Source organism: Trachemys scripta, chromosome 9 (assembly GCF_013100865.1).
Source record: "Trachemys scripta elegans isolate TJP31775 chromosome 9, CAS_Tse_1.0, whole genome shotgun sequence".
NCBI lineage: Eukaryota > Metazoa > Chordata > Testudines > Emydidae > Trachemys > Trachemys scripta.
In genome coordinates this window covers 43148152-43174978 of record NC_048306.1, presented here as the reverse complement: position 1 = coordinate 43174978, position 26827 = coordinate 43148152, and the positions used below count along the sequence as shown (strand labels likewise).

The 26827-nt window shown below is 52.8% G+C and overlaps 1 protein-coding gene across 1 annotated transcript in view; it reads left to right on the top strand.

Annotated features, from left to right (window-relative positions):
- The first annotated feature begins 14683 nt into the window (after positions 1-14683).
- NHSL2 (NHS like 2) overlaps positions 14684-26827 on the top strand; it is a 158378-nt gene continuing 146234 nt past the window's right edge. The window contains 1 exon segment of the mRNA XM_034782615.1: positions 14684-15039. Coding sequence (XP_034638506.1) covers positions 14775-15039 — 265 coding nt within the window. The 5' untranslated portion in view covers positions 14684-14774.

Genomic DNA, 26827 nt, shown 5'->3' with positions numbered 1-26827 from the left:
CCTCGCGGAGCCCCTGCTACACAACCCCCAGCTTCGTGTGCAGGTGGCGGAGTCCCCCATGGTGCGCCAGAGGTTGGTCCTAGCAGAAGTCACCAAAGTCGGAGACCTCCTGGACTATGACCGGGGAGACTGGCTGGATCCCCTGACGCTCGCTCAGCGCATGGGGCTCTCCAGACCTCGTACTCCCCGGCACGTACTTCAGGAGGTGAGGGCCGCTTTGCCGCCCGCTGCTCGGGACTATCTCGACCGGGTCCTGCGAGAGGGCACGCCCCGCCCACCCTCCACTCCGAGCCCTCCAGACTTTTTCATCGGGCCCCTACCCCGTGGACCCAACCAGCCTCCTCCCCGTCCATTCGCCATGAGCCAGCTGCACCATCTGCAGTCGGTTCTGTTCTGGACAGCGCCAAGGACACATCTATACACGCTCGTGCTCCATGTTCTTCATGTCCTCACCCTCGCGTCCCGCCCCGATACGAAGTGACGGGACCTTCTGCCACCTCTGGAGGGTGAGGAGCCCCAGTGGGCCAGCCTTTATTCTGCTCTGATCCCGAAGCCCACCGGGGACATCAGTTGGCGGTTCCTTCACGGAGCCGTGAGCACGGGCGTGTACTCGGCGCAGTTTACCCCTATCCCAGACACCTGCCCCTTTTGCAGCGTGAGGGAGACCCTGGCGCATGTTTACCTGGAGTGCGCCAGGCTGCAGCCCCTATTCCGGCTCCTCACGGATATTTTGTTAAGATTTTGGTTGCACTTTTCTCCTCACCTTTTTATTTATGCACTCCCCATCCGTCGCCCCACAAAGTCACGGGACCTCCTGGTCAACCTCCTTCTGGCCCTAGCGAAACCAGAGTAAGGAGGTTGGCCGATGGAGTTTCCTGTGACTGTGGGGCGTATTTCAGGTCCTCCGTTCTTTCACATATCCAGGCAGAGTTCCTCTGGGCAGTGTCCACTGGCTCCCTTGACGCCTTCGAGGAGCAGTGGTCGCTGTCCAAGGTTCTCTGCTCGGTGTCCCCGTCTGGTTTGCTTCATTTGACCCTTTGACCTCACTCCTGTCCCTGTTCTTTTATTAGTTGTCCCCCGTAATTTTTTGGTCTCCAGGTCCTGTGGACCCCCCCTTAGGCTGGGGGGATCCTTTAGCAGTGGACTTCCTGGATCCCAATAGGACTGGTCACTCAGGGAACAGAAAACTACTCATTCATTTGCCCTCTACCAGACTCCTGTACCCCATTGGTCTGGGTCCGTCACATATCCCTCCCCCCTTCTCAACGCCAATGGGTTGGGCAGCTTGGGACGCCAGACAGTGCACACGTGACAAGCCATCAGCGTTGCCATGACGGCTCCCTGCTCTGTGTTGCACACGGAACTGGAAAGGTTGGAGGGATAAGAACCATCTGGTCACCCTTGTGTTCTTCTCCTTGTTCCGCTGCATCCATTGAAGAGGGGCATGGTCAGTCACGAGGACAAATCTGCGCCCGAGCAGGTATTAGCGCAATGTTTCCATGGCCCATTTTACAGCAAGGCATTCTCTCTCCAGCACTACATATTTTTGTTCCATTGGAAGAAGTTTCCGACTGAGGTAGAGAATTGGGTGTTCCTCCTCCCGGACCATCTGTAATAGAACAGCCCCCACCCTATTTCCGATGCATCCGTCTGCAGGATAAACTCCTTGGTGAAATCAGGGGCTATCAGTACGGGGTTATTGCAGAGGGCACTTCCTCTGCTGCGTCAGACCATCTCACCAGATCAGGTCCACGGGCTTTCACTAGGTCTGTCGGGGGCTTGCCCTTGTGGCAAAGTGGGGGATAAATAGTCGGTAATACCCCACCACACCTAGGAACGCCTGGACTTGTTTCTTGCAACTTGGTTGGGGCCAATTTTGGATGGCCTCTAACTTGTTCACTTGGGGTTTTACCAAACCTTTTCCCACAATGTAGCCAAGATATTTGGCTTCTGTAAACCCTACAGCGCACTTGGCAGGGTTTGCTGTAAGGCCAACTTGCCTGAAGGTATCGAGGACTGCCTCCACCTTCTCCAGGTGGGTTTCCCAGTCTGGGGTATGAATGACCACATCGTCCAAGTAGGCAGCAGCATAACTGTTATGCGGGCGTAATAGCTTGTCCATGAGGCGCTGGAAGGTAGCTGGGGCCCCATGTAGTCCAAAAAGGAGGACAGTATATTGAAAAAGACCCTCTGGTGTAGAGAACACAGTCTTTTCCTTTGTGTCTTCTGCAAGGGGAATCTGCTAGTACCTCGAAATCTGCTAGTACCCCTTTGTCAAGTCTAAGGTAGTCAAGTACCAGGCATTACCCAGACAGTCCACTAGCTCATCTATGCGAGGTATGGGGTACGCGTCGAACTGGGATACTTCGTTTAGTCGCTGGAAGTCATTGCAAAATCTTGTGGTGCCATCAGGTTTTGGCACTAGCACGATTCGGCTGAACCACTGACTGTGGGATTCTTCAATGATCCCCAACTCCAGCATTTTTTTTTTTTTTTACTTCTGCTTTTATTTCCTCCCTTTTTGCCGCTGGCACCCAATAGGGCCTCATTGTTACTCTGGCCCCAGTGTTCGTGACGATGTGGTGATATGTCTTGGTTGTTTGACCCGGTTTTGTCGAGAACACATCTTGGTTCCAGAAGATCATCTCAGACACCTCATTCTTCTGGTCTGGTGTTAAATCGGGAGACACTCTCACTTGTTTGGAAGGCTTGTTTTCCTGGGTTAGGTCTTTTTGGACCGTTGTGCATGCCTCTTGTGCATCCCAGGGTTTCAGAAGGTTAACGTGATAAATCTGTTCTTGTTTTCTGCGTCCTGGCTGCCGCACCTTGTAGGTTACTTCCCCCACGGGTTCAACCACCTCATAGGGCCCCTGCCATTGGGCCAGAAGCTTGCTTTCTGCCGTGGGTACCAACCCCACCATAACCCGATCCCCTGGTTGGAACTGTCGCACTTTTGCCTGGCGATTGTAATGGGTTCGCTGGGCCTCCTGTGCCTTCTCCAAATGTTCCCGTACAATAGGGGTAACCCGGGCTATCTGGTCTCGCATCCGCATTACATGCTCTATTATATTTCTCCCCTCATTGGGTTCCTCTTCCCAGATCTCTTTGGTGATATCTAGTATGCCACGGGGGTGATGCCCATATAATAACTCGAAGGGGGAAAACCCAGTTGAGGCCCGTGGTACCTCCCGGATAGCGAACATAAGGTAGGATACTAGGGTGTCCCAATCCTTCCCATCCCAACTTACCACCTTCCTTATCATAGCCTTGAGGGTTCAGTTAAACCTTTCTACCAACCCATCAGTCTGTGGATGATAGACTGAAGTTCTCAAGGTATGTATATGGAGCAGCGTACAGAGATCCTTCATTAGCTTCAACATAAATGGGGTTCCTTGATCGGTTAATATCTCGTTCGGTAGCCCCATTCGGGCAAAGATCCCCACCAGCTCTTTGGCTATAGTTTTAGAGGCCATGTTCCACAGGGGGATGGCTTCTGGGTAGCGAGTAGCATAGTCCAAAACAACAAGTATATATTGGTGGCCCCGAGCCGTCTTCTTCAGGGGTCCCACTAGGTCCATGGGTATTTGCTCAAAGGGGACCTCTATGATGGGAAGGGGTACTAAAGGTGCCCTCAAGTGGGGACGGGGACTGTGCAGCTGACACTCCGGGCAGGAGGCACAGTACCTCCGCACTTCTTCATGTACTCCGGGCCAGAAGAACCATTGTAGGACTCGTGCCAGGGTCTTCTCTACCCCCCATTGCCCCCCAAAAAGATGACTATGAGCAAGACTTAATACAGCGTTCTGGTGTTTTTGAGGTACTAGGATCTGCTATACTGTCTGCCCCTGTACGGGTGCAACCTGATATAAGAGATCCTTCTTCATTATGAAGTAGGGTCCTGGTCCCTGGGTTTTTCCTTCCACAGGGACCCCATCTATTTCAGTCACCTCCTTCCTAATGTTGTCATACCTTGGGTCTTCTGCCTGGTCCCGTCCAAAATTTCCTCTCCCGGGGCTAATCTGCCCAAGATCTAGGGGCCCAGTCTCTGTTGCCTCTACTGGTTCAGAAACATTAGGGTGGGGGTCAGACTCAGGTGCTTCTCCCTCCTGCGTGGCCTCTTTTTCAGCTACGGGGGTCCGCCTACCTACAAGAGCTGGACTCTATGCATCCGAAGAAGTGAGGTTTTTACTCACGAAAGCTTATGCCCAAATAAATCTGTTAGTCTTTAAGGTGCCACCAGACTCCTTGTTGTTTTTGTAGATACAGACTAACACGGCTACCCCCTGATACCTCTGGCTTTGGATCAGTATTCGGGTTCCCAAGGCCTTAGCTGCCCTTCTTTCCCTTTTTGTCTTTCTACCCTGTCTGGGAGTGGAGAACAAATCTGGGGATATTTCAGAGAAGATTGGGGGTTGACAGTCTGCTGTGGATGCCTCACCAATTTTAGGGTCCCCATCTTTCTCCAATCCCCCTACTGGGAGTAAGTTTCCAAACCCCTGGGAAGTCCCTCCCTATGAGCACCGGGTATGGGAGTTTAGGGACTACACCTGCTGCTACCTCAGTAGTGTTCCCTTGGATCTCGATTTTTACTGGGATGGTGGGGTAGTAACTAACTGTCCCATGGACACATGTTATCCCCGTACGTTTAGCTTGCAGCAGCTGACTACGCTTCACGAGCTTCCCTGAGATAAGCGTGATAGCACTGCCCAAATCAACCAGTGCCATGGTCCCTACCCCATTTAGTTTCACTGGTCTGGTATACTTATGTGGGGTTAGTGAGACCCCCACAAGGTGGATTAGGGAGCATGGATCTGCCCAGTTCCCCAGGTTACACTGCATAGGCTCCTCAGCATTGGGACACTGTGCAGCTATGTGTCCCCACTCCCCGCAGGCATAACATCTGGATGGAGCCCTAGGCGTTCCCCGGTCTCTTGGTTTGGGCAGTCTAACATCATGATCCTCTTCTCCCTCAGTGCTCCGACTCTTTGTGGCCTCTAATGGGCCTTCAGCCTCTCTATTTTTCCACCTGGGCCCTCCTGGTGGCCCAGTCACCCGAACTTTAGGGCTTGGTGCTGCTAGTTTAACCCGGGGTGCCTCTTCCTTAACTGGTCGGGTCAGCTCCCTCGCTGTCCTTCGCCTCTCTACCAGGGCGACAACCTCGTCATAGGTGGAGGGTTCGTTCTGGCTTACCCAGGCATGAAGGTCTGGTGGTAGTCCCCTCATGTATCGGTCGATGACCAGAACCGCTAGTATCTCTTCCGGACTCCGGGACTCTGTTTGCAACCACTTTCGTGCGAGATGGATGAGGTCATACAATTGGGACCGCAGGGTTTTGTCTTCCTGGTACCCCTAACCGTGATACTGCTGGGCCCGCACTACTGTCATTACCCCAGATCTGGCCAGGATCTCTGCTTTCAGCTGGGGCTAGTCTGCCACAGCCTCTTCAGGCAGATCATGGTAGGCCTTCTGGGCTTCCCCACACAGGAATGGGGCAAGGATGCCAGACCACTGATCTCGAGACCAGGCCTCCCGTAGGGCTGTCCTCTCAAAGGCCAGAAGGTATGCCTCTACATCATCCTCCCGTGTCATTTTCTGCAGCCAATGGCTGGCCCGTATGAGCCGCTTCCCATCATGGCCACGATTCAGCTCTGTAAGGGACTTTACCTGGTTTACCAGTTCCCACAACATAGCTCGGTCTTAAGCAGCCTGGTCCATCAGCAGGCGATTAGTCTCTTGCTGCAGACGTACTGCCTCCTGTTGGGCGGCTGCCTGGACACGGGTAGCCTCCTGCTGGGCTGCCGTAGCTTGCATCAGTGCCCGCACTACGTCATCCATTGTGGTGGGGAAAAAAAATAAACCCTCTCCCTTTTTTTGTTGTTGTTGTTTAAATCACCCTCCTTCTTCTGCCGCGCTGTGCACCCCAAGATCCCACTCCTGACACCAGTGTGACAAAGTTCCTCCTCTATCTTGGTGGATCCTGCGCTTATTGGCAGGTTTTCTTGCCTCACATTCACACCATGTGGGTTGGGGAACAGCCCAGAGACCTTCTCCTCTGGGAGAACTCACAGTCCAGGTCAATTGGGAGGTTTGGGGGGAACCCAGGCCCGCCCTCTACTCCGGGTTCCAGCCCAGGGCCCTGTGGACTGCAGCTGTCTATAGTGCCTCCTGTAACAGCTGCATGACAGCTACAACCCCCAGACTACTTCCCCATGGCCTCCTCCAAACACCTTCCTTATTCGCACCACAGGACCTTCCTCCTGGTGTCTGATAACGCTCATGCTCCTCAGTCCTCCAGCAGCACACCCTCTCACTCTCAGCTCCTTGCACCTCTTGCTCCCAGCTCCTCACGCTCCCACCACAAACTGAAGTGAGCTCCTTTTTAAAACCCAGGTACCCTGATTAGCCTGCCTTAATTGATTCTAGAAGCTTCTTCTTAGTTGGCTCCAGGTGTCCTAATTAGCCTGCCTGCCTGCCTTAACTGGTTCTAGCAGGTTCCTAATTACTCTAGTGCAGCCCCTACTCTGGTCACTCAGGGAACAGAAAACTACTCATCCAGTGACCAGTATATTTGCCCTCTACCAGACTCCTGTACCCCACTGGTCTGGGTCTGTCACAATGGATAGGCTTAATACAAGGTTATATAGAGAGGCATAATACAAAGTCATATGAAAGTTATGTGAAGATGCTTAATACAGAGATTTATCTACAGGGTTCATTTGGGTGGGGGTCTAGGTGTAGGTGGTTGGGGCTCAGTGGGGAGGATGTCTGGGGGGTGCTCATCGGGGTGGTACAGATGCAGGGGAGGTGGGGCTTGTCAAGGTGAGGGTTTAATGGGCCTGCTTAACAGGGGAGCCCCAGCTGCTGCCAAGGGGATCCGCATGCTGGGCCCCCGTTTCCCATATCCCAGGGATCGGCAACCTTCGGCACGCGGTGTGGGCCGGGACGGTATGTTTACTTGCTGCGTGTGCAGGTTCGGCCGATCGCAGCTCCCACTGGCAGTGGTTTGCTGCTCCAGGCCAATGGGGGCTGCGAGAAGCCGCGGTCAGCACATACTGACCACTGCATGTTTTTATGGGGGGAAGGATCAGGAGAGTGGTAGCCTGTCTGCCTCAGATGCTGGGCCTGGAACTTGATTTTCTCCACTAGCTACAGCAGAGGATCTCAGTGTTTCACGAATGCAGGAGGTTGCTCAACCTTCTTGGACAGTGAATGTTCCTCTGTAGCTTCCTGTGGGAACCCCAGCGCAGCTTGCAGAGCGGGGGGGGGGGGGGGGGGGAAGGCCAAGCAGACATAAGAATTTGCTGCCAAAGGGCTTTTATTTAAATCTTGGCAAGAAGAAAAGATCAAATAAAAACATGTTAAAATTAGCCTGTGTCAGGCAGGGGATAAAGTTTCCCAAAGCCCTGTAGGGAGAGCATTGCAAACCTTGAATCTGAACCATCTGCTCCCAGACAGGACCTCGCTGCAAGCTCCCTGCTACAAGGACAGTGAGGCTGCAAGGCGACCAAGGTCCTCCATCACTGCCCTGGCCACTGCATGCTGAACGGAACCCACATCAGAGAAGCCCTCTGGTCCGTGGCCAAACCCTGCAGGAACTATGATTATGCAGCCCAGCCTCACCACTGCATTTGTTTATTTTCCTTTAAGATGGCATGTGCTGTGAGCATTTCAGCCTCCTGAAGCTAAGCAGGGTAGGGGCTCAGCCTGTACTTGGATGGGAGACTTCCAAGCAACATGTAAGTCTGTTACTGATTGGGAGGATCTGAGTCTGCCCCAATCCAGTGCTGCTCCAGGGACCATGGTTGGGAGGAGATATAAATAGCCCAGGTCTTGACCTCATGTCACCATTAAAGTTCCTAAAGCCTGTATTGGAGGAACAGGAGTTTGAACTCCCATGTCTTGGCTAGTTTCCAACTCTAATTCCATTCTGCCTCACCAAATCCCCACTGCAATGGCTGCTGGACACAAGACTCCTTCTTCACTTCCTGCGTTGCTCGATGCCATCAAAACATCGCCATACTCCACCCCAGAGGTGGCTGCACTTCAGTGGTGGCTTAACTGATTTTTCTTTATAGCTTACAAAATGCTGGGGGGAATCCTTCTCTAGAAATGCCAGAGTTTAGTCACTAATTGGGGTGATGTCCTGGATTTGGCTTGGCCAGTCAGTCCCCTCAATGAGCAATACAGTGGAGGGCCCACCCATAGTAATGGACTGTACTATTGTCACTCCCAAAATATTTGGAAGGTTTTGGAAAAGGAGGAAGCTGAAAGGCCCATGGAAGCTCCAGAGTCTCTAGTGATGTCTGTGAATCCCAGTGTTAGGTAAAAAGCAAGTCCTTACTCACCTCTCCAGCACCCGAGTTCGTGCGGAGTTGGTATGGGGCTCACAATCTGTCAGAGACCAGACACCAATTCGTTGATCAATGGGCTCACACTATCCTTAGCTTGAAAGGCTTCAGAGTAAGTGTGGCAAGTTTATTAGGAGTGAGCATCAATATTTATACACAGAAGTAAACAAAGTGATTAACAGATCATAATGGTCATGCATAATCAATCAAGATTCTACAGGATAAAACAGGTTAAAATGTAAATTCAAAAAGGAGAAAAGGGGAGATGGCTACTTAAGGGGAGGGGGGTGTCATGAGTAGTTCGCAGGTCAGAGCTTTGATTAAAAGTTCAGACAGAGACATCAAGTCTGGGTTAAGTTTAAGCTCATCAAAAGTTAAGACTCAACATTCCTCCATTTGTAGCTTTGGGATAACTATTTACCAAAAGCTACACTCCATTTTAAGGAGCCAAGGGCCGCTTGGCAATTTCAGCCTGGGCCAACTCGAAGAGAGTAAGGCCCTTGGCTGAAGTAGGAAAAGAATAAACTGACCCACATGAGTCTATGAGGGAGGGGACACACTGAATACAGCAACACAGTATTATAAGGATTACTATGGCCCCAACAATACCCACCAAGAGTTTTTTAACCCACCCAAATCCAGGCAGCCAATTCCATAAGGCTCCCCACCAATCATAAGGTGGCTAGCCAGAGGAGTAGTTCTTAGCCATTTCCCTTAGATGTTTGGTACGTTGAAAAGTGTCAGAGTAGGTGTCATTTACAAAAACACAGCATTCTTCATTTATGAGGGCGCAAGTTCCTCCCTGGGCTGCTAACATTATGTCTAAAGCCATTCGGTTTTGCAAAGCTAACTGGCGCAGCTGGTACATTTCCCCGGCCTGATTCTCAAATAGGGTCGCAGTTTCATTGGTTAAAGATTCTAGTAGTCCCTGTAGACGGATGACACCACCCCTCAAGCTAATAAGACCAGCCCACCGCTGCCACGACAAACCATCACGGATATTAATATCTCTGAAGGTTTCACGGATGTTACGAACATGGGGAAAATGAGGGGGAGTGAGGGAGATGCGAGAAGGCGGAGTTAGCCAGGCTAAATAAAATGACCCTTCCCAATCAGGGGAGAGAAAGTAATAAGCTTTGGGCCCGCACACCCAGTATGTTCCATACAATGCGTTTCGGGTATTCCATTTCTCAAAGTAGGAGGTAACTCACCACCCGTTGGACCACTGTTCCCCTGGTAACGCAGAGGGGTCGTTGTGCGAACTGCAGAGGCACAATTTGGTAGTGGTGTTTTCAAAGGGCAGAGTAGTACTGCTTGAGCAGTTGTAGAAGGCAATCGTATGTCCCTTAGCAATTAGTTGGACACCCTCGTGATCCGAGCAGGGCTTCTTAAAAGCTGACTCTGAAGGCTTGCCCACCCATGAAAAAGTTGGATCGGGGTGAGGGATCCACATATGGGATAAGTGGGATGCGCAAGGCTTGAAGCCAAGATTTTTACTAAAGGTGGTGCCATTAAAATACATGTTGCATTTACTTGTTCCCACAAAAGTTGACCCCTTTTCTTTAACAAAACACAGTGATCCTGTCTGATTGGTTACCCTGAGATATCTGTTAATTGGCACTCCTGTTTTGTTCCATGTAAGATTGTGTTGGACTGGATCTTTTACTCTAGCCGGTGGCATCCAAGTCATATTAGCAGTGGTCAGGGGAATGGGTGTGAAGGGGAGTCCCTGTTCTGCATTTACTGGAAATTGAGTACATAGCCAGCAATTACTTCTATTTCCTAAAATACGAGTTTTAACCTTGTGGGAATATCTAATAAAAGCATTATCTTCATAAGCAGAAAATAAACTAAAAAGGCATAATAAAAAACATACAGTTGTCAGAATAAAAGGTCCTCTCATTTTTGCCGAGTCAATTTAAGTCTGATGTCTGAAAGAGGTAAGCTGGTCCACTGGTCGGAGGCATTGTCCTCAGTGGTGGCAAGAGCTGCTGGTCCGTCACTGTGGTCCACTACGGCTGGCTTGACGTGGGAGTGGTGGATCCAGGATTTGCGTCCTTCCAGGAACACTGCAGTTTGGGTTGTTAAAAGAACCTGGTGGGGTCCAGTAAACCTCGGCTGGAGGGTGTCGCCACGAACAAACTTTTTGGCCAGACGAAGTCCCCTGGTTGGAACGGGTGGATCTGTTCTCCCAGTGGCACGGTCTGGGAAAACTGCGAGGCTTTCCAAAGGGTATGGAGGCGAGCCTGTAGGGAGAGAAACTGGCACGCGGTCATATGATCCCCTCCCAATAGTGAAACATCAGCACGTGGTAGTGCCCCGCCTTTGAAAGGGGGGTGTCCATAGAGCAGTTCAAAGGGGGATAATCCCAATACACGGGTTGGGCGAGTACGAAGGTGAAACAGGACCAAGGGAAGTACCTGAGGCCACTTTAACCCTGTTTCCTGACAGTATTTAGCCAATGTAAACTTAAGCTCCCTATTCATACGCTCAACTTTCCCGCTAGACTGGGGGTGGTAGGGTGTATGAAAGGAGTGTGAAATGCCCAGTCCTTGTTCTAAACGGCCAAGGACATGACCAGTACAGTGAGGTCCGCAATCTGAGTCAAGCACGAGAGGGATGCCAAAACGGGGTACAATGTCTCTAAGGAGAATCTTCGCCACTGTGGCAGCAGTACAATTAGCAGTAGGAAAAGCTTCGACCCAGGAAGTCAGAGGGCAAACCAAAACAAGGAGGTGCTTTTCCCCAAAAGCCTTTGGCATATCTGCAAAGTCAATTTGAAGATGTTGAAATGGAGCAGCAGGCGGAGGTCTTCCACCCTTAATTTTGTTAAGAGGCGGAGCAGGTCCATTACGCTGACATGTGCTGCATGCTTTCACTATTGACAGGCAGTAGGGTTGAATGCCTGGAGCATACCAAAAGCGAGCGATGGTGTCCACAAGGGCGTGCGTGCCGTAGTGACCCCCCTTATCATGGTGCCAGCGAACTGCCACGGGGTATGTGGAGCGAGGGAGGCAGGCTCGGCCATCCGGCATAAGCCAGGTCCCTTTGACCAGAGTGGCTCCGAGGCTCTCCCACGACTGTAGTTCAGCAGCGGGTACTGGTACGGGGTGNTCAGACAGAGACATCAAGTCTGGGTTAAGTTTAAGCTCATCAAAAGTTAAGACTCAACACCAGCATCCGGCAACATCTCTCTTCTTAGTCTCAGTTTGGGAAGGAGCGACCCTGACCCCTTTCTCCTGGTTCAGGCCAGCCCAAACTGGCACCTCCTCATCATGGCAGGTGTGTGATGCCCCAGCAGGACCCACCCTCGTGCAGGAGCAGATGCTCAACAGTGCATGTCAAGGCTCAGAGAAGGCCAGGATTTTATGTCTCTATTTCACTGTCTTCTTATGCCAGCAGGAATCATGGGGCGGGAGGGAGGCTTCCAAAGAGGAAAATGTTTGCGGCAGGTCCAGCATAAACATTTACTTTAGCGTACGCTGAGCGGTGGGAGGAGGGCAGAGGCACGCAGTTGCTGGGGGGGCCAGGAACACTCACAGGAGAGGAATGCCAAAAGAATGCAAGCAGAACAGCTCACCATGTTTTCCCTGTTGCAGGCCTCCGTCCCCATGTTCCCATCCTCGGTCAGAGTGAGCAACGAACCCCCATCAGACCTCCCTGGCTCTTCCACCCCGATTTCAGGGGGAACAGGGCCATGGGAAAGCCAGGCCTCCACCCTGCTAGCCAGGTCTGGTGGGTGGCTCCCATACGGCACTGGCAACACAAAGTGTGCAGCTGCCATGGGCTGCTGCCCAGGCCTAGGGCTACCATTCACAACACACACACACACACACACCAGCTGGCCAGTGCAGTGGCAGGAAAAGGACTAAAGAGCCACAGCAATAGCTGAGAATAAATAAACAGCCACTGAGCCAGGTTGTGGGGCCGGGCCTGCCCAGCAATACAGTCTCGTCATTCCACACACCTGGTCACATCTCTGCGTGTCAGTGCCAGGCTGCAGCCGGCAGTCTGACCCTCCTGTGCCTTTCCCAAGAAAGGGGTCAGGGAACAATGTGTACAGTGGCAGTGCTGAGAGCCATTGAACCAAACTGTAAACCCTGCATATGATGGAAACCACTTCAAGCCAGGGGGTGAGGCAGCTCCCCCCACCCCCAGCACCCCTAGTTCCAGCATCTATGGCCTTTCCACCCCTTTGGCCTGCTTTCAAAGCCTGTTGTTCTTATCCCATCACACTGGTGCAAGGCTGCTTCTGGCTCTGTCCCTCAGAAGCAGAAAACGGGTGGTGGGAAAGAACCAGAAATGCCTCTCGCCTCCCCTAGGCTTGGCACACCTAGAGAAGAGCCTATTCACTGGGGGCCAGACCCACCCAGGCAGCAGAAAAGGTGTTTTCCAATAGCTCCTGGCAGCCTGCGCTGTGACTTGGCTAGTAGATGACACCATGGTGATCAGCAGGAGCAAACCTGAGGCCTTCAAGATTAAAAGCCCTGCACCCCCAGAGCTCTCTCCTTCCCATGTCAGTCATGAGCTGCAGAGTCACCACAGCAGTCACTAGAGGGAGACATGATCGCAGGCACCTGGCTAGTGAAGGCAGCCAAGCCCAAGTTCCCACCGGTGTGGATGGGAATTAGGGGTGCTGGAGGGAGCCCAACAGTTTCATCGCTCCTGAGTTTGCTTGCACACCATGTAATGGGGCAGCTCGTTCCCCAACGAGCCAAACAGCCACATCCACAGCATAGTCCCTTCCTCGGAGTGGGCAAGGCCCCTGACTTCTCCCTCTTCAGAGGCTCTGTGGCTCCCTTTAGGATGAGTGAGGCCTAAGTTCTCCGGCTGCCTTTTCCCCATCCCCTCCACAGCATCTGCAGGGAGCAGGGTGAGCCCTACAGAAAGGGAGGATAGCCACAGAGAACTTGAGACGGACAGAAAGAAGGGAAAGGAGCTGTTCAGGAAAGGGAGCCAGGTGGGTTTAGCTTAGTGCTGGCTACCCGAGCAGGGCTGCCCAGGGATTCAGGAGCACACTTAGCACATGCCTTCCAGAGTGGAGGGAGGGGAAAGAATTTAGAACATGTGAGGAAGGCTAAAGCCGAAGGCCAGGCATGTCTGCAGGATCAGGCTGTCCTGACAGGATGTGCACTAAGGAGTCCAGGACTGTGGGATCTGAAAGGGAGGACGGGGGTGTTGCTGAGGGTTTTCTAATGTTATTTGTATTGTTTCAGATTCCTTGATATCATCGCAAAACCCACCCATGCTTGGAAAGGAAACAGCCCTAGGAAGGCGGAAATCACTTACCGCCGAGGAGGGAATCACATGGATACCATGACAGGAGTGCTCTGATTCTGCACCAATCCCTCTTCCTTATGGCACCAAGCCTGACCCTACTCCCCTGGGCCCCTACTCCCTGGGGGTCTGTCCCCAGAGTGAGCTCAAGACAGTGTGAGGAAGGATGGCAGCACATGGCCCTGTACACAGTGCTCCTAGACAGTCAGGGTTACAGAAATCTGATCCCCCTCCCTTCTGGCACCTGGTGTCCAGTTACCCCCATAGCTACTCTTCACTGAGCCCTTCAAGGCAAAAACCCTGTCACCCTCCTGTGTGGTCTTCTAGTAGGGCCCGATGCTGCAGCCACCACCAGGCAAAATCAATAGGACTCATCACAACAATAAGCAATATGGACAGAGGTATCACAGGATCGGGTCCCTGTAATTTCACTGCGAGGCTGTCTGCATGTAGCATCTGGCACAGCACCAAAGCAATGTTGGAACCAGGGTAGGGGCTCTGGAGAGAGAGTGGTCTGGAGGAGGGGACAGGGACAGCCACCTGGGTCAAGTCCTGGCAAAGCAAAAAGAAGAACAGGAGTACTTGTGCCACCTTAGAGACTAACAAATTTATTAGAGCATAAGCTTTCGTGGACTACAGAAAGCAAACTTCCCCTGCAACCTGGGCCACTGCCTGCTGCGTCCCTGGGCAGGATAGTTGCCTATTGAGGGCCCGATCCTGAAGGCCCTTGCACAGACAGGGAGCCTCGCTGGCTTGAGCTCAATGGGAGGGAGTGCTGCTGCGGCAGGGGCTTGCAGGATTGGGCATTTGCCTCCGTCCCAGACTGGGAAGCGCCTCATCCACCCCACGGCTGGTCCGGAGCGCAGTGGGCACAGCACTCATGTCTCCGCGGATCTCAAAGGGCGGCACAAACACTACCCCCCCCCCCCTCCGGCAGAGGGGCTCCCTGGCGCCGCGCCCCCAAGTGTCCCCGCGCCCGGCGCCGGGGGAGGGAGCGGCCTGGCAGGCCCGGCGCTACAGCCAGCCCACACCCCTCCCTCGCCGCGAGGTTGGCTCGGGAAGCCCCGCCGGCCAGAGCAGCCTGGACTCCGCGCTGCGCGCAGAGGCTCGGCCAGGCAGGGCGCTGAACTGCGCTTCGGCGCCCCGACCATGCCGTTCTACCGGCGCACGGTGCTGCCCCGCAGTCTCTGCCCCAGCCGCGCCACGCTGCAACTGGCCGAGCTGCGGGACGTCTGCAGCCTGGCCTCGCTCACCCTGCTCCGCCAGCTCGCCGACCTGTGCGGCCACTCGCTAGCACTACTAGGCGAGATCGAGGGGCACCTGCTGGCGCTGGGGCGCCGAGCCGGCCGGCTGCGCCACCGCATGAGCCGCCTGCAGGGGCTGCTGCACGGGCGCCCTCACCCACGAGCGCCAGGTAAGAGACCGGGAGGCTCCTGCTGCGCGCCCCCAGCCTTCCGACTGCCCCTCCCCAGCCACCGCCCTGGACCCGAGCCCCCCCCTCGCCTTTCCTCCTCTCTCTCGGGAGCTGTTTCCCTTTAAAAGCAACTTCCCTTCTCCTCTCCGCGTCCCCCGCCCCCCGGTTCTCCTTCGGCTGGGGAATGGGTTTCTCTTCCAGCTTGGCCGGGCAGAGCTGCCGCCAGCTCGTGTCCCAGCTCTGTCCCTCTCTGCCCCTTGGAGTGCGGGATCCTGCTGGATCCACACGTCCCCTGCCAAGGGGCTATTCTTCGAAGGTTCCCCGGGCTGACGGTGTGGCTGTCCTGAACGCAGGACTCGTGGGCATTGCTGAGCCCTGGTGGTGCTGGGCACGGGGGTGACGCAGGGGTGTGCCTGGGTCCGAAGGGGTACGGCTGCATGCAGCATGGCGGAGGCACCTGTGGCCTCCTGGGGAGGGGCTGGTTGTCATTTCTTCCCTAGACCTAGTACTCAGGGCTTTGGCACTTAGCCCTTTGTGAGGCTTCCTGGCCTGGTCCTGGCTTCACCCATAGTCTCTGTTGGAGCAAAGCTGCCACGTTCTGGTGGCTTTGAGATTTTTTAACCTGCTTTAATTTGTAAAGGGATTAATGTAAAAACTGGAACTGTCTCTGGTGTGGCTAAAAACAACTGCACAATCCAGTTCAGATCTCCAGGAAGGGGCTGCTCCTGATGTCGCCTTCATCTGGATCTGGCTTTATGATTATTTCTGTATACTAACCAGATCCCTGCTGAGCTGCCATGGGCAGCTATCCTGTGGGGAATGGCTCCTTGAAGTCTCTGTCTGATTGTCCTAAGAATTTACCCTATCACCTGTTGTGGCTGTAGTACAGGGGTGGGCAAACTTTTTGGCCCAAGGGCCACATCTGGGTATGGAAACTGTATAGCAGGCCATGAATACTCACAAAATTGGGGGTTGGGGTGTGGGAGGAGGTGAGGGCTCCCGCTGGGGGTGCAGGCTCTGGGGTGGAGCTGGGTATGAGGGGTTGGAGGTGCAGGAGGGTGCTCTGGGCTGGGACAGAGGGGTTTGGAGGGTGGGAAGGGTTGGGATGCAGGAGCGGGTTGGGGTGCAGGCTCTGGGTGGCGCTTGCCTCAAGCAGGTCCCGGAAGCAGTGGCATGTCCCCCCTCCAGTTCCTATGCGGAGGCGCAGCCAGGCAGCTCTGCGGGCTGCCCCATCCGCAGGTGCCGCCCCTGCAGCTCCTATTGGCCTCAGTTCCCAGCCAATGGGAGCTGCAGGGGTGGTGCTTGGGGCAGAGGCAGCGTGTGGAGCCCCCTGGCTGCCCCCTCATGGAGCCATGGCTCGCGCAGAGCAGGGCAAGCGCCCGATCTCACTCCCTGCCTGGAACTCGAAGGCCGGATTAAGAGGTCTGAAGGGCCGGATGCGGCCCCCGGGCCATAGTTTGCCCACCCCTGCTGTTGTATCTGAGCACCTTCTGTGTCTGATGTAGCAATAGCAAAGTCTCTAATGGGCTTAGTTGTCTCTCTCACCCTTCCCCTTTTTGTAGTGAAAGCTCAACTACGGTCGGGGTGGGGAGCTTGTTTACGAGGGGTGTTGATGGGTGTTTTTTGAGCAGAGGAAGTGGCAGCGCTGGAGGTAGCAAAACTCCCCATGATTTATGTGGGGGCAGGACTGGACCCTTAGCCCCTGGCTCAGCCCCGCCGGGAAGGAAATCGCCTGAGGGCTCAAGCGTAGCCCTAGTAAAATCTGAGTACAGTGACAGAGCATTGCGCAAGGCAGCTCTGGGGCATCCTAGCCCTTGCAATCAGGCAAAGCTGCTGGTGCTGGGAGCAGAGCGAGCAGTGGGTACAGCCCAGTGTTTCTCTGTTAGTGTGTCGGTTGCCACGTAGATCCGCTGTGTGCTCTGTCACACTGGCACACGCCCAGAACACCCACACACCCTGTTCTGGGAGATTGGCAGGACACCCGCCACTCATCTCCAGGAGGGGCAGGGCCTGCAAAGCCCCATCTGCTCTTTCCCCACCTGCAGTGGAGCTGCATTGGGCCTTGCACAGGTACATGCTATGCTCAGACTTTGTGCCTGCCTCTCATGCTAGCACCTGGCACCCATCCATCATGCTGGCAACACCATCTCAGTGGGCAACTGCTACACTTACACTGACGATTCCGATTCGCGTCTTGGCTTACGCCCGCCAAATCCCCAACCTGCCTTCATGTGATGTCAAGTGTCTCACTACATGGAAGAGGGAGACGCACAGGCGTTCCGTCACTATCCGGCGCCTTGTCCTGCCCCGTAACATACCCAGGACCCCGGGCATGTCTCACCCAGTGCAGAAGCAAGGCCTAGTGAGGGTGGGCTGAGGACAGAGCAACAGCAGCAATCTGAATCCTGCCTTTCTTTGACAGTTGTCCAAATACTGGGCACTTTCCAGGCTGCTGGCCAAATGAATGCAGTACAGGGAGCTCCTTAGATCAAAGCACTGCTAGTGACTCCACACCAAGGTGTGTATTGTAGTTCTGAGTGTTAATACTCTGTCTGCACTGCTGGGCATCCATGCAGCCCATCTTGCCATGCACCGGATGCAGCATAAAGCCTGGGCTGGATTTTGTGGGGCGGGTTGCTTCCCTGGTTGTCCCAAAGCCCTGGTGTGGGATATAGAGGTAAACTTCTCCCATAGACAACGCCCAATCTAAATCACTCTCTTTAAAGACTCCCTAAGGTGTGTCCATCTTTAGCTATTCAACCTGTAGCTGAGGGCTCTCTTCTACTAAGGAGGATGGATTTTTGCTGGAGTCTTGTGCTGCTGCTTAAAATGACAAGTTGTACCCTATTTGTCCTGTGTGCCCCCATCTGATCACCTCTGCATTGGAGCTGTACTGGCGGGTTTGTTTTTGTAGTGCTTTTATTTTCACTTTCAAATGGTAAGTTTTGGCATAGATGTCTGCATTGGGACAGAAATGGGCAGTGTGTTTTGGACAAGTTTAAATACGCTCATTTAAGATTTGCTTGTAAAGGTTTCTTTGAAAATACTTCTTAAAATTGTGTCAAGCGCATTCCCTCTGTAGACTCTGCACTTTCTTCAGGCCCTTTGGCAAAGGTTGTGCATCTTGTGTTTTCCGCATTCTCTTGCATGTGCTCTTTGTTGCTACTTTGGAGGGCTCTGCATGGAGCCAAGGGAAGTAGCTGCCAGGATCCTGCAGCTTGTTTCCTGTATGCAGAGAGCAAACCAAAGTTTTCAGAGTTGGCCTTTGAGACATGTTTGTGTTGCAGACACTAGTGTTATAATTAAAAAAGCTACCAGGGCAAGCAGAAACAAAGGCCAAAAATCCTTCATCTCGGGTACAAACTCTGAGGCAAAGCGTTGACAGATTAATAGATTTTAAGGCTAAGGGCCATTATGGTCATCTACTCTGATGTCCTGCTTAGCACAGGTCAGAGAATTTCACTGAGTATTTCTTGCGTCAAAACTGTGATACGCTGCATTTAATTCCAGCCAACCAAGTGAGATTGACCTCAGCTGGCAAGGGTGAGCAGAGGATGCCCTGTGAGTTTAGCAGTCTAACCCAGCTTGGGCCAGAGGAGATTCGGAAGTTTCTTCCTATAAAGGCAGGTGACCGTCTTGGAGCAGCCTCAGCAGCTGGGGGCGGGGATGCTGGGTGTGGAGGTTGCCAGTACCGCACAGGAGAGCTGCCTGGCAAGGGAGGGAATGCGCCTGCTGCTGTGTCCTTGCCTGCAGGAGGACCAGGGAGATAGGAGGGCTGGGTTCTCATTCACTGGGGCAAGGAGCAGGGAAGCAGGCAGGGCTGTGGGAAACTGGAGAGAGAGGAGAAGGGCTGGCAGCTGAACGTGTGTGGCTCTGTCCTTCACTAGTTCTGCGGGTGAATATTCAGACGGCGGTGGAGTCATGACCAGGATGTCTCTGGATTGGCTCTGATCACCACACTTGGCTTTGCAGTCAGCGTCAAGTCACCGCTGCTCCATGTCAAAATCGCACAGTGTGTCAGTTGTGAGGCCAAGCCACTTGAAAGCATAGGCGCAATGTCACTTTCTGCATACATGTGTGCATGGTGGTGGATCCTCTGCTGCTGGCGGATGATCACATTGTAGCCATGACCAGTTCGGCTTATACCACCTGTGTCCCTCCAGGAGGTTGCGACCATTTCTCATGGATGGGGCTTGCTCCCATGACCCAAGCCTTTATCACCTGGAGACGAATTAGTGCAATGCTTAACATAAGAACAGAACATACTGGGTCAGACCAAAGGTCCATCTAGCCCAGTATCCTGTCTTCCGACAATGGCCAATGCCAGGTACCCCAGAGGGAATGAACAGAATAGGTAATCATCAAGTGCTCCAACCCATCGCCCATTCCCAGCTTCTGGCAAACAGAGGCTAGGGACACCATCTCTGCCCATCCTGAATAATAGCCATTGATGGACCTATCCTCCATGAATGCATCTAGTTCTTTTTTGAACCCTGTTATAGTCTTGGCCTTCACAACATCCTCTGGCAAGGAGTTCCGCAGGTTGACTGTGCGTTCTGTGAAAAAATACTTCCTTTTGTTTGTTTTAAACCTGTTGCCTATTAATTGAAATTGGTGGCCCCTAGTTCTTGTGTTACGAGGAGTAAATAACACTTCCTTATTTACTTTCCCCACACCAGTCATGATTTTATAGACCTCTATCATATCCACCCTTAGTCATCTCTTTTCCAAGCTGAAAAGTCCCAGGCTTATTAATCTCTCCTCATGCTTCTGGGTGGGGCTGCTTTTGGGGTCAATCCAGCAACCTTGAACTCATAGAATCATAGAATATCAGGGTTGGAAGGGACCTCAGGAGGTCATCTAGTCCAATCACCTGCTCAAAGCAGGACCAATTCCCAACTAAATCATCCCAGCCATGGCTTTGTCAAGCCTGACCTTAAAAACCTCTAAGGAAGGAGATTCCACCACCTCCCTAGGTAACCCATTCCAGTGCTTCACCTAGTGAAAAAGTTTTTCCTAATATCCAACCTAAACCTCCCCAACAGCAACTTGAGACCATTACTCCTTGTTCTGTCATCAGGTATCACTGAGAATAGTCTAAATCCATCCTCAACTGGTGTGGAATGCAGCACCTTCGTGCTATGTGGCACCTCTCAGGGCTGCATGTGTTATTAATGCTCCGTAATCCTCACTGGGCTGCCTCCCGGCTTCTGGCTGGAGATTAAGTTGCTGGGTTTGATCCTTGAAGCCCTAGGTGGCCTGGGACTGGCCTAGTGGAGCTGCTTCCCTGCCCGAGCAGTTCGGTCAGCAGCAGAGGCCATTGAACTCAATCTCCTTGTTGTAACAGGCAGGGTCTGCAGGCAGAGTACTCTCTGCCAGGGTCCCCTCCTTTGGAATTCTCCGGCTCCCAGGGTCTGAAATAGCCTCAGTCTGTAGGTCTGTCAGGCTCACTGCCAAGCCCATCTGTTTGAGCAGGTGTTTGGGGAGGGGGCAGGGAAGGTGGGTTTCGGGGGGGGAAAGCGGAGTGTGCTGGGGGTGTTGCACTGTATGAGTCACATAGCTTGGAAGGAGCGGGGTGAGGGGGCAGGGAGGAGAATGCTGCTGCTTTACAGGGTTTATGCTCTAACTCCTGCCTTGTTGTGGTTTTAAATGTGGTGTCGCAGCGCCCAGGGCGTCAGACGGGGTCCTCGGGGCGGAGTTTCTTTTGCAACAAACTTGTAATATAAAAGCCCTGTGTCAGTCCTGTGTATGATGTAATCAGAAAGTACAGTGGGGCCCAGGCAGCTGCTCCTCTTTAGGGTCGGGTTAATATCCCTTGTCTGCAGATGTGAAGTGCTTGCTTTCTTAAGGCTGGCAATCAAGACAAAGAGTATAGATCTGAACTAGTCCAATCTCCTTGCCATTGTTACTAACTCAGTCTTTTCAAACGGAAGGGGTCCAAGTCACTGTGCACATTCCCCGATCTCCATTGTTTATTTCTAAACCCTCTGTCACTTTTACCACTGAGGCTGTTTGCTTGGTTTTTGTACCTCACTCAGCCCGGAGAGGGAATCTGAGTGGTGAGTTTCTCTGTCTATTCCTAGTCAATCTGGTGTAACTCCTTCCTACTCTCTGGAAGGATGCTGAGGTATCTGGGAATTTATGTCACCCGAAGGGAGCACTGAAATCCCAACCTCTTTCCCACTGTCTTTATTTCAGTAAAAACCCTAAATCGTGAAAACATTTCTATTGATGTTAGTTTGGGCAGTTTTGTTTTTCTAAAGCTCAAGCGTTTGGTATCTAGTTGCTGGATGCTTTCCAGAGAGGAGGAAGGCGGCATGTAACTCTGCTAGCATCCCAGCAGTGCAGTAGGAACAGGCGAGAGCTCCAGCATGTCCAGAAATGCTTTACACAAGACAGTGTTGCTGTCTGCAAGTTGCCTGAATTAGTAACGAGTCCACGGGCCAAGGTGTTTGATTGCAATGCAAAACCTTCTATCTTCAAAGCGTGCCTCTTGCTTTTATACCCCAGTGTCCCATCTTGAGGAGGAAGCACTGGGTGGGAAATGAGGGGTTCTCTTTTCAAAACAGAGTAGAAAGAACATGTGTTGCTTCCAAAAAACACAGGAAACAATCTCCCTAGGCCACGTTCTGATACACTTGAATAGCACCAGGGATTTCAATAGGACTATGCCAAGGCATGTACTGTGGACACTTAATCTATTTGATAAGTCATTTTCCTGGAACTCTCTTAGGAAGCAGGAGCCTTGCAGCTAAGGAACATGCCCTTCGGCTTCTGCTCCATTGTGCTGAAGAGCAGATTTTGCGCCCCACTCGGCCCTACAGCCCCAACAGACGGGGTTTTAGGAGAACTTTGTTCTCTGCATCCTGGCCCACCGAAGGCTTTATGCACTGGAGGCCGAAACAGCTGGCTTTTTATCTTTGCATATGATGCACCAATGTGCACCTCTGCTTTGCCTGTGCACTATTGCCAAAAGGGGAAACATTTGGGAAATAAGTTTAGAAGCTCATTGTATGTGCCCTGTCCTGCATGGACTAAGGGCATGAGGGGGGCACTGGTGTGAGCTGCTGATTGACAGTTGTGGTGAATGAAGTACTCCATGCACAGCGTAGATACAGTAAGGCAGGCATCCCACTAAGCTTCCTGGCCACACTCCCAGCACATATACACTCCCACTCACTCCGGGAAAGAACCACCTCTAGGAGAGGCAGGGGAGTTCATACAACTTGCCCTGTATACACTCAGTTCCGTGCTCAGTCAGGCATTTTCTCCACTTCTAGTTTCTGGGAGAATCTCCAGAGATCTCTAGTGGTCAGTTTTTGTCACATCCTCTGGTTTTTATCTGATCCTGTATGGGAACAATCAGATATTTCTGTGGTGTTATACAGTGTGTGTTTCTATCCAGATGCCGCAGAACTCTAACTGTAAACAACAATCCCCAAGTACTTGTGAAAAAGCAGGTTGTTTATCAGCCATACAGAGATTTAACAATGGTGCTCCCTCTCTTTTCCACTTGATCAGTTTCATACTAAACTTTATCTTCTTCACTTCCCCTAAAGATACTTCCATCTCTTTCCTGTGAGGCCACTTGGCTCTCTGGGTCCTTCTCATAATTCGGATTCCCCATTAGCAGCCATATATGGCAGATCAGAGAGATTCCAGAGGTCGTTTCCAGCAATCTGGGCAATTTCATGTTCTTAGCCATGGGATCCAGTCCTCTTGTTACCCTGGTCCAGAATGGAAGTGCATGTGTGTTTCTGAAACTGCACTTAAGATTTCATTTGTGTGCCTCAATTGTCATTCCATCATGACTGTTCAAATGGGAGAGCAAGGTTCTGCTGCAGAGCTTGAATTCAACCTACTAGTTAAGAGACTGAAATGACAGAATAGATACATGGTTGCAGGAGGAAAGAATTGTGCTGCTGAAGGCCAAGCATTTAATCAGAACCAAAGACTCCGAAAAGGCAGGTGCTGGTTCCACTGTAGGGTTGAAGACACTGACTTTGTTTTTACTGTCACTGTTGCTTAGTAATGAGACTTCGCACTGCTTACCCAATGATCTCAAAGCACTTTACAGACATTTGTTATCTCAGCTGCCCTGTCAATCTACCCACTTTACAGGCAGGGAAGAGAAGGCTCGGATAAGCTAACAGGCTTGCCCAGAGTCATGCTAGTTGGTGGCAGAGCTGGGAACAGAACCCAGGAGTTCTGGATCCCAGTGCTATGCTCTTGAGCCCTAGACAAAGCCTGCTAGATGTGGAACTAGAACTCAGGACTTCTGACTCTGCCTCCAACCAGTAGCCTGCAGAGCCTAGTTTGTCTGATGGAGGCTGTTGTAACGTAATGAGTGCTGTGCACTGGCTGAGTTGAAAAGCTGCAATCTGATTGACAGCCCTTCAGCCTGAACTCACCCTTTCAGAAAAGCAAGGTACCTTTAAGCTCTCGTGTTTTTACTGCGGGTTCCTGCACTGAGGTTCTGGTCTGGAGGCTGAGACGCGAGTCCCTTGGCATTGGCCGTATAACAGCAGCAGAGCAAGGCACCCGTTTTTTCCTCTCTCCCCACGCCCATTGAAGTGACTGGGCACACAGATTGTCAAAGACAAGCTGTCACGGAGTCCCCGGGCGATGCTCTGGAGCTGCTCCCCACAAAGCCAGTCAGGACTTTGGAGAGCCTCCTCTCCCATGGAGCAGACTGTCCTCAGGGCAAGAAGCTCACACAGCTTCACCTCCTGGGTCTGACCTTGGAGCATTCAGCATCCTCTGCCCCTCCATGCACTTCCCACAGCGAGTCTGCCCAGGCGGGGTCCTGGGGAAGCCAGAGGGTCGTGCACGCACCCCCACTTCGCAGTCAGACGTGACTCTGAGCCAGCCAGTAAAACAGAGGTTTATTAGATGACAGGAACATGGTCTAAAACAGAGCTTGTAGGTCCAGAGAACTGGATCCCTCCGCCGGGTCCATTCTGGAGTCCCGCAAGCCAGACACCCCCGTCTGTACTCACTCCCCGTCCCCAGCCAGCTCCAAACTGAAACCCCCTCCAGCCGCTCCTTCTCTGCTGAGTTCCTTTCCCGGGCCAGGAGATCACCTGACTTCTTTGTTCTCCCACCCCTTTAGCATCCCCTTGCAGGGGGGAAGGACCTGGCCATTAGTTGCTAGGCGACAGAAGGTTGGCCAGAAACTGAGGCACCCACACAGTATTCAGAGGAAACATTAAGATAGGGCTACCATACGTCCGGATTTCCCCGGACATGTCCAGCTTTTCGCTCTTTAAATAGCAGTCCGGGGGGGATTTCTAAAAATCTAAAAATGTCCGGGATTTCCCCCTGGTCGGCTATTTATCGACCGAAAAGCAGCTGACAGGGCAGCCGAGTGCCGCTCGCATTGGGGCCTTGGCAGCCAAAACCCCTTCCCAGCTCCCACCATCCCCTGCAGCCTTAGCACACCGCCCGGCAGCACTGGGGGGCGGGGCTGTGCGCCGGTGAGGGAACACGGCGACGAGGCTGGCAGCGGCAGCCAGAGCCCCTCCCCCGCTTCCTCCCTCCTCCACAGCCTTTGCACGCCACCCGGCAGCGCTGGGGGTCGGGGCTGTGCGCCTGTGAGGGAACGCGGCGGCAGGGCTGGCAGCGGTGGCCAGAGCCCCTCCCCCGCTTCTCCCCTCCTCCACAGCCTCAGCACGCCGCTCAGCAGCGCTCGGGCAGGGCGGGGCGCTCCTTGGGGCACGGAGCCAGACACCTGCTCTAAGCCGAGCGGCACGGTAAGGGGGCCAGGAAGTTGGAGAAGTGGGGGCAGTCAGGGGACAGGGAGCGGGGGGGGTTGGATGGGTCGGGAGTTCGGGAGGGGGCTGTCAGGGGGGCAGGGGTGTGGAGAGGGTTGGGACAGGGAGCAGGGGGGGTTAGATGGGTTGGGTGTTCTGGGGGGGTTGTCAGGGGGGCAGGGGTGTGGAGAGGGGTCGAGGCAGGCAGGGAGCAGAGGGGGTTGGATGGGTCAGGAGTTCTGGGGGTCCTGTCAGGGGGCGGGGAGCGGTTGGATAGGGCGTGGGAGTCCCGGGGGTTTGTCTGGGGGCGGGGGTGTGAATATGGGGTGGGGGTGTGAATATGGGGTGGGGGTGTGGATAAGGGTCGGGGCAGTCAGGGGACAGGTAGGGTCCTAGGGGGGCAGTTAGGGAGGGGGGTTCTCAGGAGGGGGCAGTCAGGGGACAAGAAGCAGGGAGGCTTAGATAGGGGGTGGGATCCTAGGGGGCAGTCAGTGGCAGGGGTCCCAGGAGGGGGCAGTCAGGGGACAAGGAGCGGGGGCGGGTTGGGGGTTCTGAGGGGAGCAGTCAGGGGGTGGAAAGTGGGAGGGAGTGGATGGGGGCGGGGCGGGGCGGGGCTAGGGCGGGGCTCCCCCCCGCACATGTCCTCTTTTTTCATTGTGGAAATATGGTAAATGTGACGTTGTACAGTCTATATGGTTTTATAAAAACATGATAATAAGTGAATATAATGTAACTGGGATAGCTTTAGAAAAATATGGTAAAAAGTGAATATAATGTAACTGATATGCTTCATGCAAAAGGTCTCTTGTAAGGTACCATTACAAAGCTTATAATCTACTGAGTGTGATCATCCAATAAATGTACCACTCTTGTATCTAAAACTAGAAATATAAAATATAACTCTGAGGGCCTATTGTAATTATGTAAAGTGTGGGCCATTAATGATGGTTTGGAATCTTGATGACTCCCATTGTCTGCAGATGGCTGTCTTTACCTGTGAGTCTTCCTGTATATGTGTGTGCTGGGAAGTGAGTAACGAGGTCTTGCAGTGACACGTGATCATGTCACCTGAACTGGAATCCATCTTTAACCTGGTGCTTTTCCAGTGAGGGGGGGTGGAAACCCAGAGGAACAAAGGGTTCCCGCCTTATGCAAAAGATATATAAAGGGGTGGAAGAGAACAGAGAGGAGCCATCATGAAGAATCCCCTAGCTATCACCTGAGCTGCAACAAGAGCTGTACCAGGGGAAAGAATTGTGCCCAGGCCTGGAAGGTGTCCAGTCTGAGAAAAAACTTACTGAAGCATCTCTGAGGGTGAGATTATCTGTATTCAGTTTGATTAGGCATAGATTTGCGCATTTTATTTTATTTTGCTTGGTGACTTACTTTGTTCTGTCTGTTACTACTTTGAACCACTTAGATCCTACTGTCTGTATTTAATAAAATCACTTTTTATTTAGTAATTTACTCAGAGTATGTATTAATACCTGATGGAGCAAACAACTGTGCATATCTCTCTATGAGTGTTATAGAGGGCGAACAATTTATGAGTTTGCCCTGCATAAGCTTTATGCAGGGTAAAACGGATTTATCTGGGTTTAGACCCCATTGGGAGTTGGGCATCTGAGTGCTAAAGACAAGCACACTACTGTGAGCTGTTTTCAGGTAAACCTGCAGCTTTGGGACAAGTGATTCAGACCCTGGATCTGTGTTAGAGCCAGACAGGAGTGGCTGGCTCAGCAAGACAGGGTGCTGGAGTCCTGAGCTGACAGGGAAAACAGAAGCAGAGGTAGTCTTTGCACATCTGGTGGCAGCTCCCAAGGGGGTTTCTGTGATCCAACCCATCACAGTAACCTTACATTAAGAACAGTCCCACTTCATCACACAAGCGCTTTAAACGTAAAGGCAGCCAGTCCCTAGGAGCCGTAGGGGAGCAGACCCCAGTCTGTGCTCGCAGAGATGAGCTGCTTACCGTAGGGTGACCAGATCACCCAAGACAAATATCGGGACGCGGGGGGAGGGGAGGGTGACGCGGG